We start from the raw sequence: 12,026 nt of genomic DNA on the forward strand, positions 1-12,026 counted from the left end.
TGGCCTTCCCCATCCTTCAACAAGCAGATGAACCTGGCCTTCTCCAGAGCGCTCCAGCCCTCCCTGCCCTCCGTCTCCCGTGAGCCTCTGCCCCTTCTCATCTGCACCCTCAGATCATCCTCGCCAGCTCTCCCAGTTAACAGTTTCAGGGAATGGGAAGTCTGGGGACATCCCTGGGAGCATACATCTCATCATTCAGCAGAACTAGGGCCAGAATCCCGCTCTCCTGATTCCTGTCCTGCCAAAGTGCTTTCCGCTGGCACTTTACTGTGCCTAGACTGCAAGGCCCTCTGAAAACCCAGCAGCTGGAAGCCCAGTTACGAGGCGGGTTAGGCAGGGAGTCACCTTTGTGTCCCCACCCTCCCCGCCCTAAGGAGTGGCTGCCTCTCTCTCCCAGCAGGCCTCCCCCTCAGAGCCCCACTCCCTGAAGTCTCCAGGGGCCTGAGGAAGCCAGTGACCTGTTTGAGTGTCACCCTTTACTCAGAACATCAAAAGTCAGAAACAAGGACCCCTGGTTACAAAGTTGAGGTTTTTAACTGTCACTGATCTCTCTCTACAACTGAGGAGTCCTGATTTCTGCTTTGAGAATGACAGTGACATGTCCTCTGACAAAGAACCCTTTGTAAGATGGGCCCAGAGAACAAGGAGTTCAACTGACATTTGTGAAGGTTTCATTTCATAAGTCACCTGAACACGTGAAATAGAAACTTAAACTTGTAGACCTATTTGAACGAGCCCAGACCCTTGGAAGCCCCCAACTAGCTTTCGTCCGTGCTTGAGGGTCAGTGTTTCAAGCAAAGGCCTTTCCATAGGTCCCCTGCATCCGGCCGCCCCAGGCAGCCCTGGCGACAGAGCAGGGACCTGCTCACCGGAGCTCATCACTGTGCCCTTACCGTGATCCAGGGGTGTCTGAGAGCCTCTTGGATCGTGAGCCGTTTCCTGCAACGAGGATCAGAAAACAGTGATGACCCATGAGAAGCTGAGAGCAACAGTCTCCATTCTCACTCTTCCTAGACCTCCTTTTTGGCATTCTTCAACCACTGCCATCAAACTAGAATAATAAGGGATGCAGAGGTGGCTGCATTCTCCGCATTCCAGAGCAAGTGGTCCAGGAAGACACCTCAATAAAATGACATCACATAAACCCTCATCTTTGGTCCCAGAGTTGAAGGGGCCAACACCACACAATGGAAGAGTCACAAATGCTCTCCACTTGCAAAACCTTTGGTCTCTGGTTTTCTGTTTGCCTCCCAGATCCACTCTCTGCCCTTCCCTGCTCTGTACCCACGTACGGTGATCCCACCTAGCACTGATCTTCAATAGGGAAATCGGGCCCCTGCACTTTAGAGGACCCCGCTCTGCCTCTCTCTAAAATCTGTGGGACCAAGAGGATATGGTCTTCTAAAGTCTGTGGACCTTACCCCTGCCTCATCTAGGCCGTGCTCTGGGCACCCAGCACCCTACAAGTCCTTGCCCATCTCCTTCTTTGATCGCACAGCCACGGGGCTCACCCTGGGCCCTGCAGAAGGTGTGGCATTAGCAGGTCTCCTATTCTCCCACTGTTCTGACCCCTCTGGGCCCACTTCCGCCCACTCCCATCCTGAACTGACTTGAAAACCCTGCCACTTTCCTTTTTGAATCCTAGTTCCAGGTGCCTTTGGGACAGACTGAAAAAGATAATGAACCCTAGAGAAACCCAGGCTGACTTATACACACACACACACACACACACACACACACACACACACACACACAGAGTTATTTGCATTTCAGCAGGAAAAGAAACCAGAACGACTTGAGGAAACAAGATGAATGCCAAGTCTTGACCAGTCCACACTCCTCAGCACCTGCCCAGATTAGACCACAATGGTCGATGATAGCCCATGGCAAAGCAGGGACAGACGGACACATCTTTGGGAGAGGTGGCAGGAGAGGGTCAGTACCTGAGAAGCCAGTGCCCTTCTCAGTCCTCTTACCGGGTCTCTTTAACCAGAAGCTTCCGAATGAAGTCCTTGGCCAGCTCGCTGGTCTGGCTGAAGAACTCCTCATCAAAGTTGTAACTCACTGCTGTGATATTTGCCAGTGTGTCCTGCTTCGTGTCTCCCAGAAAAGGGGATGCTCCACTGAGGCTGGGCACACAGAGAGGAAACACGTGACTGTGGGAAAGTAGATGAAAGCGGGGGTGACGGACTCAGGGAACCCTGACTCGTACTGCTGCGTGGGCATGGGAGGCTCCCCGCAACCCTGCTGCCCCCTCTGGGGGGGCCAGTCAGCAACTTTTCAAATGAGTCCAATTCAATACACTTTATGGAGCCCCTGTGACAGAGGGAAGTACCTGTGATACAGAGAAACCGTGTCTTCAAGGGACTCGAAAGAGGAGGGGAGACAAACAGAGAGCCCTGGCTCTTCATAATCCCCAGCAGAGCACAGAATAAAATAGAAGGCCAGACAAAGGGCTGGGGGAGCACAGGACAGAGGGGAGGTCCAGAGCAGGCTTCATGGGAGAGCTGACATTTGCATCAGTTGTGTCCTGAAGAATGAAGAGTTTGTCAGCAGTCACAGAAGGAGTTGGAGGGTCTTCTAGGCTAAGGGAGCAGCTTGAGCAAAGCCTGAGAGGTGTGGCAATAGATGGGCCGTTAGGGACCGGAAGGGTGAGTGATGTTTCCCTGCAGGGTTTGTGGGGAATGTGTTGTTCAAATAGTGACTCCTGAATCTACTCTCTCCTGACGCATATTCCAGATGTGCCATTGTCCCAGAGGTCCCTGTGCCCTACCCTAATCCTCCATGCGCTCCCTGCCTTGATTAATGATGTCACTTCATGAACGTACCCAAGCTAGAAACACAGCAGTCATCTTTGACTCTTCCTCCCATTCCCTCACCATTTCTATTGGTGCCATTTCCTAAATACCTCTTAAAGGTCATCCCTACCTCCACTGACACTTTCTTGGGATAGTGAAAGCAAGGTACCCTGGAAAAAAATCTGATATTTCAATCCTGGATTTGAATCCCAGCTCTGTCACTCATGTATGAACCTAGGAAAGTTACTCAACCTCTGAGCTGCAGTTTCCTCATCTGTAAACTGAAGAAAAGAAAAGTCTCCACCTCACATGACTGTCGCGAATAAATATATATAAAATGTTGAAGAATAAATATATATAGACTGTTCCGTGCAATCCTGGCCCATACTAAGAACTCTGGAATTGATGGCCATTATTATCGTCATTGTTAGCACACAAAGAACCCTCTATGACTCCCTGTTTTCTATAGAATCACATCTAAACTGCTGAGCAAGGCATCAGAAGTTGGTCCACACGCTCCATATATTTCACCACACTTACCAAGCTCACTGCTCCCTTCCTCGGCTGGGACAGCCCTTCCTTCCCTTTCCACCAGGAGAATTCATCTCATTCCTTCTAGCCCAGTTCAAATCAATCTCTCTCACTTCTCTGTCTCCCCCTCCCCTTCTCCCATTAAACCTTCTGCAGTCCCAGCAAACCAGTGGCTCTCCCATCTGTGTCTCACAAAGCCATGTTCATACCTAAAGGATAACCTTGGTCCCACTGGGTAAGAGTTCGCTGTCCAGTGTCTCCCACACACACAGGGAGCTCCAGGCAAGTGGGACAGATTCTCCTTCACGTAGTATCCTGAGTGCCTGGCACAGTGCCCGCCATGGAGCAGGCAGTCAATAACCTGTATGGAATTCAATGAGCTACAAGAAGATTGTGTGCCCTGGAGACACTGGAATTCCATACTCTTTTAATATGGAAACCAGAGTTCTGAAGATATCAAGGTGTCAAGAGTCAACATCTGAATATTCTGGCTCTAATCTGGAACTATACAGCAATGCAGCAAATTCTCTCTCTCTGCAAATTCCTCCTTCAGATTCCTCCAGGGCTTTTAAAAAATACTGATGCCCAGACCCCACTCCTAGCGATTCTGATTTCATAGATCTGGAGGGGGGCCTGGGCCACAGTAGATATTGAAAGGTCTGATGTGCAGCCAGGGTTGAGACCCTCTGCTGCAGCTCGGGGGATAGGATGGGCGGGGCGGGGGGGGGTTGTCTACCACATCGCACAGAGCTCCCAGTCCAAGGGGAGTCAGAGGGATGCTTTACAGGGATGTTGAGAGAGTTGAGTGCTGGTGCCCCATCCTTCATCCCCTCTGGCTGTGGGCTGCCTCTTACCCAGAGTGCCATAAAAATACCATTTTCCAGGAGTGTTGTGAGAGGAAACAGTTGGGAAGTACTGATGAAATGAACACCAACTGATCAGCCGTGTCTGTGTCTGAGCAGTGCCAGGAAGTTTGCACGTCGGCTTATTTAACCCTCACAACACACCCGTGGCAGGAAGTTTGTGATTCCTACTTTTCTGATGAGAAAAACAGGCCCAGAGATTAAGTCTCTGCCCCGGGCCACAGAGATGGAAAGTGACAGGTCCACTACCGGATGCAGGAAATCTCTGCTTAAGCACTTAATACTTCAGAGACAGGAAAGAGAGACTCTGGGGAAAAGGGAAGAGAGAGAATGTGAGAGCAAAAGGGATCTCGAGAGAGGCAGGGGAAAAGGCAGAGAAAGAAGAGGCAGGGTCAGGAAGGGCATGGCAGCTTGAGGGCTGTCCCCAAGGCTTCGGAGTGAAAACTGACATTTTCACAGGAAACCTGGGTCTGGGGGAGGCTGAGCGGTGGATCCCCGACCACAGGAGGGATGCAGACACAGGATGGAGGGCTGCAGGCTTCTCTCCTGGGTTCCTGCCCAACCCCAAGTCCAGGGTCAAATGTATGACATGGAGCTGAGAGCACTTAGCCTCAGGTTTGCTGTGTGGCTCTAACACATCTGGTCACGGTGGGCACTCAGGAAATGTCAGTCTGTCTGTCTGCCTGCCCCCTCTCATCCCTCCCGCTCCCCCTGGATCTGAGCCGGGTCAGAGCCCCGGGATCAGTAATACTCACAGGATGTAGGTGATGACGCCGATGCTCCTGTAAAACAAAGAACAGTCAGGTCAGGGCTGCGTGGCTGTCGGCCCAGACCAGCGAGGGACTCCCCACACGGTTCAGAGGGCCCTGGCACGGCAGCCCCTGGATGCCATCTCAAGTCCCACGCCCCTCCCCACTCCGCTCTTCAGCAGCAGCCTGGGACTTGTTTGGAGTCATCAAGCTCTGGACGTTGAGTCCAAGGACCCAGGTTCAAGATCAGACCCCTGCACATGCAGGCTGCGATGATCACCTCTGAGCCTCTTTCTCCTCTTAAAATGAGGATAATGATAACTACCTCACAGGACCACTGGGAGGATTTTGGAAAACCACGTGATCAAGCTGCTTAGCCAACTGTAAAGCATGGTTCACATGAAATGAGCCCCATCTGTGCAGAGAATCCATCACTGCGGGATCCCCCGGCCCAGCACAGCACCTAGAACATAAGAGGCTCCCGGTGATCACTTGGTTGACTGATGGAATGAGCTACTGTCACTACTATCTTTATCGTGGCTGCAGCAGGCCTCGGGTGAGCCTGCACCTCCAGCCTCGCCTCTCCCCTTGTTCTCTGCCTCGGCCGTGTGCTAACTGGCCGCAGGTCCAGCACACCCAGAGCAGCCAGAGGCTCTGAAAGGTCAGTGTGAAGGAAGAGGTTTTCACGGTCAAGGGGGATGTCAGCCAGAGCCGTGGTCTGGGCCACCTGGGCGGCCTGTACAACTTACCACATGTCAGCCTCCAGGCCCAGGGGCTCATAGTTCACAATTTCTGGAGCTGAAAGAAACCATGTTGAAGAATCAGCAGGGGTATGAAAATGAGAAGAGATGATCATAAGGAATTGTAGGGAATTGTGTGCCAAATGTCCCCATCCTGAATCCTCACTAAGGAAAATCAGAGAGGCAGATGGGGTTAATCTGGGTCTAAGGATTTTGAGGAAGGGAGTTGCCTTTTATCCTGATAGTGAGGAAGACGGGACAAAGGGACTCCTGGAAAAGGAAGATGCGGGAGGGGACAATGGGGCCTAGAACAAAGCCTGCTTTAGATCTCTCTGCTGGAAACCAGTCAGGTCAGCGCTGGAAGGTGATGGAGGAGAAAAGGAGGCAGAGAGGGAATCCACACTCCTCTGAGTCTGTCTGAAAGAGGGCAACTCCCACCTGAGGAGCAGGAGGACATTCTGGTGGCCACTGAGGTGATGAGCCTGGGGTGCCCAAGGGGCATCCAGTGGAAGATGTCCAGGAACAGGCTGGGAATTGCAGGTGGGGGTGGGGTGGACCAGAGCCATCACACAGGCGGAAACAGGAGCCGTGCGAACGCTGCCATGACCAGGAGAAGGTGCAGAGTCTACGAAAGAAGACTCTACCCGGGACAGAAGAGGACCAAATGGTGCCTGGTGATCAAGCCCACAAGCCCCGGAAAGCAAGTGTTGAATTTCACACTCACTGCAGTGCCCAGAGAGTGCTGAGTGTGGGCAGTGGAGATAAGGGTGCAGACGTCTCTTTAAAAAAGCTTGGTGATGAAATAGAGAAGAAAGAGAGGATGATAACTAGAGAAGGGAGAGGGATTGAGACTTTTTAGACCCTCCCCACCTTTTTCCACCTTGGAAAAAGGTGGGGAGGGGCTTCCCTGGTGGTGCAGTGGTTGAGAGTCTGCCCGCTAATGCGGGGGACACGGGTTCGAGCCCTGGTCTGGGAGGATCCCACATGCCGCGGAGCAACTAGGCCCGTGAGCCACAACTACTGAGCCTGCGCGTCTGGAGCCTGTGCTCCGCAACAAGAGAGGCTGCGATAGTGAGAGGCCCGCGCACCGTGATGAAGAGTGGCCCCCGCTTGCTGCAACTGGAGAAAGCCCTTGCACAGAAACGAAGACCCAACACAGCCAAAAATAAATAAATAATAATTTTAAAAAAAGAAAGAAAGAAAAAGGTGGGGAGTGGGAAAGGCTAAGTTTGTTCATCTAGAATAATATCAAAACCTCTGCATCTATAGGATGTGCCCCCCATCCCACCCTCCCAGATGCAGGGAACCACTCTCCTGGCTTACTTTTCAGCTTCCTAAAAATGATGCCATACTGCATGTGATCTACTGTCACTTGACTTTTTTTCCCCACTCAACATGATGCTTCTAGCATTCACTGAATGTTCATCCATGGTTTTTCATCTTCACTGCTATATAATAGTCCATTGTGTGACTATAGATCATCTTCTAGTCATTCTCTTGGTGATCATTTGGATGGTTTCCACTTCTTTTATTCTTTTATTATATTATTATCTTTTATTGGAAACACATTGCTATGAAATTTTTTGTACCTGTCTCCTGAGACCCACATGAAAGACTTTCTCTAGGACAGTGATATTCAAAGTGCAGTCTGCAGGCAAACAGTCTGCAGACTGTCACTGGTCCTGACAAGATATGTACAGAAATTGACAGTAAGCATTTAGAGACTTGCATAGCAATTTGACATTGCTGGGACACTCAAACTGTGATCACTTTTCTAGGAATTTATTTTTATTGTATCTTACTGAACAAGCAGTCCAGGATAGACTTTTTTTTTTCAAGTGGTTCACCATAGAGAGTTTGAGGAGCACAACTCACTTTCTTTTTTTTTTTTTTTTTTAAATGGTTTGTGAAGTTTTGTGCTGGAGATTTCTTTCTTTTTTTTTTTTAAATTTTATTTATTTATTTATTTATTTATGGCTGTGTTGGGTCTTCGTTTCTGTGCGAGGGCTCTCTCTAGCTGCAGCAAGCGGGGGCCACTCTTCATCGCGGTGCGCGGGCCTCTCACTATCGCAGCCTCTCTTGTTGTGGAGCACAAGCTCCAGATGCGCAGGCTCAGTAGTTGTGGCTCACGGGCCCAGTTGCTCCGCAGCATGTGGGATCTTCCCAGACCAGGGCTCAAACCCGTGTCCCCTGCATTGGCAGGCAGATTCTCAACCACTGCGCCACCAGGGAAGCCCACAACTCACTTTCTAGTGCTCATCTGCTCGATATACATACACACTCATTTCTGTCCTTCAGGTGCTTTTGTTTGTCCATTTTCATCTGTGTTTTTCATCTTTTCTTGTCTTTTTTTTTAAAATCGCTTTTTGTTAGTTTTCTTATTGTTTTTTTCCCCAACTTCTATTTTTGTAATGGCTACCCCTGAGACTTTACTATGAATATCAAATAAATTCTAACATAAATCAATATTTTGACCCTCCTCTAACAACACAAGAAACTTAGAACACTAATTTCAAGTACTCTGTCCTAGCTAACATTATTTTCTTCAGTTTCTAGTTCTTTTTTTCAATCCTACAATTAAAGCTTCATCATCACCATCATCGTTATCATTATTTAGGAAAGAAAATAATTATATTTGCCTAATGTTTTACTGATTTCTTTGCTCCTATTACTGCTTGCATTGAGAACTCCCTTCAGAGTCATTTTCCCTAATTCAGAAATACATCTTTTAGCAGTTCCACTAATGAAGGTCTACTGGAGGTTAACTGTTTTTATTGTTTTGTCTTTTTTGTTGTTGTTCTTTTTTGTTTTTGCTTTTTTTCTGAATCTTTACCTTCATTCTTGAAATATAGTTTCTCCACAGTTACGGGGTTTTTATTTTTCCTCAGCTCTTTGGAGATTATATTCTATTGGACATTGGTTTCCATTGTTGTTTTGAGAAGTATGCTGTCAGTCCAGTTATTGGTTTTTGTTTGTTTATTTTTGTTTTTGGTAGGTAACCTGTCTTTTTTCTCCGGCTGATTTTTAAGATCGTCTCTTTGTATCTGGTGCCCTGTACTTTAACTATAATGTGTCTAGGTATAGAGTTTTTTTCTGATTGATATACATTGTCCTCTCTGTATCTGGGGATGCATGTTTTTACATTAGTTCTGAAAATTCTCAGCCGTTCTATTCAGATATTGCTCCTGTATTGTCTTTATTCCCTCACCCAGGAATCCAAATAGACCTATGTTAGGCTTCTTATTTTAAACTTATTTCACTTATCCTCTCTTTAATATTTCTATATCTTTGTCACTCTGTGGTATTCTAGCTGATTTTTTCCAGCTCAGTCTTCCAATTCTTTAATTCTCTCCTCAGCTGTGTATAATCTGCTGTTTGCCCCATCCACTGAGTTTTAAATTTCAATGAGTATATACTGAATTTCTTAAAGTTCTATCTGGTTCTTTTAAAAATTTGCCTGGTCATTTTTGAGTCTCTTGTTGCCTGCTCATTCTTATGAGTCTACCTGTTATTTCTATATACATTCCATTTATTTTATAGTCAACATCTGATAATTTTAATATCCTACATCCTTGAACATCTAAATCTTGCTAGTCTCTGATAAATGCTGATATGTATACTTGCCTTTAGGAGAGGTCCTCCTATTGAATATTCTTGTTGCTCACAGCTCCAGTTCTACGTTCATTTCACTCGATTTTCAAGGTAGGACAAGTGATGCTGAAGGACTTACTACATTTAAAGGTTTATCTTACTTCCTATGAGTCCAGAATTGCATGAAAAATAATATTTTTCTCAAGCATCCAGTTTTGTAGTGAGAGGACCTTTTGGAAGACCTGGTCCACCACACTCCCAGAAGCTGACACTTCTTAACCCTGGTCTCAGGTTAAAATTTCAAAGAATGGTGGGAATAGGGAAGAGTGGTTATAACCTGTGTTCAGAGATCTTGGGAAAAGGAAGTCATCATAATTTGGTCAGGGGCTTAGAGAAACCACCCTATATATCTGTAAGGTGCAAATAAGACCAGTTCTGGGCTGGAGCTGTGTCACACTGGCTCACAAGAGTCAACTGTGTGCATCTTTGCCCAACTCTGAATTCAGTGACAACATGTTGGTAGGTTGAAATTGGCAGATGCTATTCAACCTAATTAGAGTTGTATTCTGTTTTGTGTTGAGACCTGGTTGTTAGACATTTACCAGTATACCACTGGGAAAAACCCTCCACAGTCTGGCTCCGCCCATCAATATCCCACTGACACTGCCAGCCCGTGTAAACCCTCTGATCCATCTAGAGTGGGCAGTGAATGGTCCCTGATAAATGCACTCATTCTGGCCCTTCACCCCTGCTGTTGTACCTCTGAACCCAGGACGTGCACCTCCTCTACCCTGGCTCCTTCCCGACCCCCCTTAGATCCTCCCACACCCACAGCGCCAGCACTTTGTCCCTCACTGACTCAAGGCCAGGACTGATCCCACTGACCTTGTGAGAGTGGATATCTTGTCTGAACAGTCTTTCAGAGCTGTCTATATCACTCCCTTTACACTTAACCACATCTTGTCTCGTGTCACCTTTTCCAGGACTGCCCTGAATTTCTAGTTGAACCATTTATTATCATTCAACACTTGCTATGAACTTAAATAAACATGCATTTTTACCACATATGTGAATGGCGGGCAGCAACTGCTATCTTGGATGAAGTTTGAGACTAGACACCTGCACCCCAGGTTCAAGTTGGCCCTGCCACCAACTCACTGTGTGACCCTGGGTGTGCCAGTCTGAGTGTGGCTTCTTACCATCACTGTGTCCCCAGTACCTAATGTCTGTCATATAGTAAGTGGAGAATAACCATTGGTTGACCTTAAGTCAAATCCCCTAGCTCTCCGAGTCCACATTTAAACTAGATCATGTGATCTGAAAACAGCCTTTCAGCACTCTTATTTGATGGTTTGGTGTCTTGTTTCCAAAACTAAATTGTATGCTCCTTGAGGGCAAGGTCTTCTTATAGAGACAACGTGGTCTAATGGAAAGAGCACAGGCTTTGATGTTGGATGTATCTGTTTTTGAATCTCTGCTCTACCACCTACCGGTTGTTTTGCCTTAAACAAGGCACTTGATGGAGAAGATATTTTAAATCTGCTTCATTAGATCCTATAAGGATTAATTTAGACAATGTCTGTAGAGCACCAGGCATAGTGCCTGGCACACAGCAAGGTTTCCCTGCCAGGGGGTCTGTGGGGCCTCTGCAGTTTCATTTCACAATGGCTGCAGAGCTGGTATGTGTGGCCTGAAAATCTATCAGGGTGGATGTTCTGACGCATCCCGTCTTCCTTTTTGATTAGACTGTGGTCAGAAGTTTGAGCTCCCAGGCTTTGAGGAGACCATTCCCTCCCTCCATCTCTAAGACCACTCCAACTCCCAAAGCAGAGAGGTGTTGGTTCTGAACTCTCATTCCTTTCCCCTCTGCAAAGCTGTTTCTTTATGACCATCCCCCCTCCCCCCAACCTGTAGTGCAAGTCCCACCAGGCCTGGGCCAAGGCTGAGAGCCACAGAGGGAAGACAGAGCCGCCAGGGCTCTGCTGGAGCTGGGCCTCCTGTGCGTGAATGAAGGCCAGGCACACAGGAGAGGCAAGCAGGTGAATCTGGCATCTGGCAGATGATTTCCCTTCTCTTTTTCAGGAAATCAAAAGCTACTCCAGAAAAGGTTGAGTTTATGGGAATGCAAGAGGGCGAGGTAATTTTAAATGTTCATAATCTCTTCTAAGAGCAGGCAGTGGAGCCAGCTCTGGGAGGATTTAACTCTGCAAAGGCCTCTAGCCCCACCTGGCCTCTCACTGCCCCACTGGGCGCTCAAAGCCAGCACCTGGACCCTCATCCAGAGGCCAGTGAGACATTTCCTTCCCCACCCATTAGATTTCTAGGGGGTCTCCAAGGCATCATCTCTCAGCCCACAGGCCACAGTCCCAGACGCAGGGTTTGCTACTGGGATTTCTCTACCTCTTGATCCCAGATTCTCAGTTGGGAGAGAAACAGGCCTAAAACTCACCAACAAATTCTGGCGTCCCAAAAATGTTCTTAAATTCAACTCCATCTTCTATTTCATGAGCCAGGCCAAAGTCAATCAGCTTGATGTGTGGAATGGGAATATTCTTGTCCAACAACATAATGTTTTCTGGCTGGAGAACAAAAAAAGAGAAGAAAAGGGATAAAAGAAAAGATGGTAATTAAAGCCCTATTTTATGTTTTTGCTTTGGTTTTGGGGTGGGGTTTGGTGTTCTTTTTTGGGACACCAAAACCGCGTAAACACTTTCTTGTTTTTGTGTCCTCAGTCTTCTCCTGTGAACTCAAAAA

The 12,026-nt window shown here is 47.8% G+C and overlaps 1 protein-coding gene across 3 annotated transcripts in view; it reads right to left on the bottom strand.

Moving 5' to 3' along the window:
- DAPK2 (death associated protein kinase 2) overlaps window positions 1–12,026 on the bottom strand; it is a 122,574-nt gene that overhangs the window by 14,575 nt on the left and 95,973 nt on the right. For all 3 annotated transcript variants that reach the window (XM_082447195.1, XM_082447193.1, XM_082447194.1), the window contains exons 5-9: window positions 11,722–11,851; window positions 5,691–5,739; window positions 4,948–4,974; window positions 1,977–2,129; window positions 894–939 (exon numbers count right to left, since the gene is read on the bottom strand). In XM_082447195.1, the coding sequence (XP_082303321.1) occupies window positions 894–939; window positions 1,977–2,129; window positions 4,948–4,974; window positions 5,691–5,739; window positions 11,722–11,851 (405 nt within the window). The remainder of the gene's footprint in view (window positions 1–893; window positions 940–1,976; window positions 2,130–4,947; window positions 4,975–5,690; window positions 5,740–11,721; window positions 11,852–12,026) is intronic.

Source organism: Balaenoptera physalus (assembly GCF_965194825.1).
Source record: "Balaenoptera physalus genome assembly, chromosome: 2".
In the NCBI taxonomy this organism is placed as follows: Eukaryota; Metazoa; Chordata; class Mammalia; order Artiodactyla; family Balaenopteridae; genus Balaenoptera; species Balaenoptera physalus.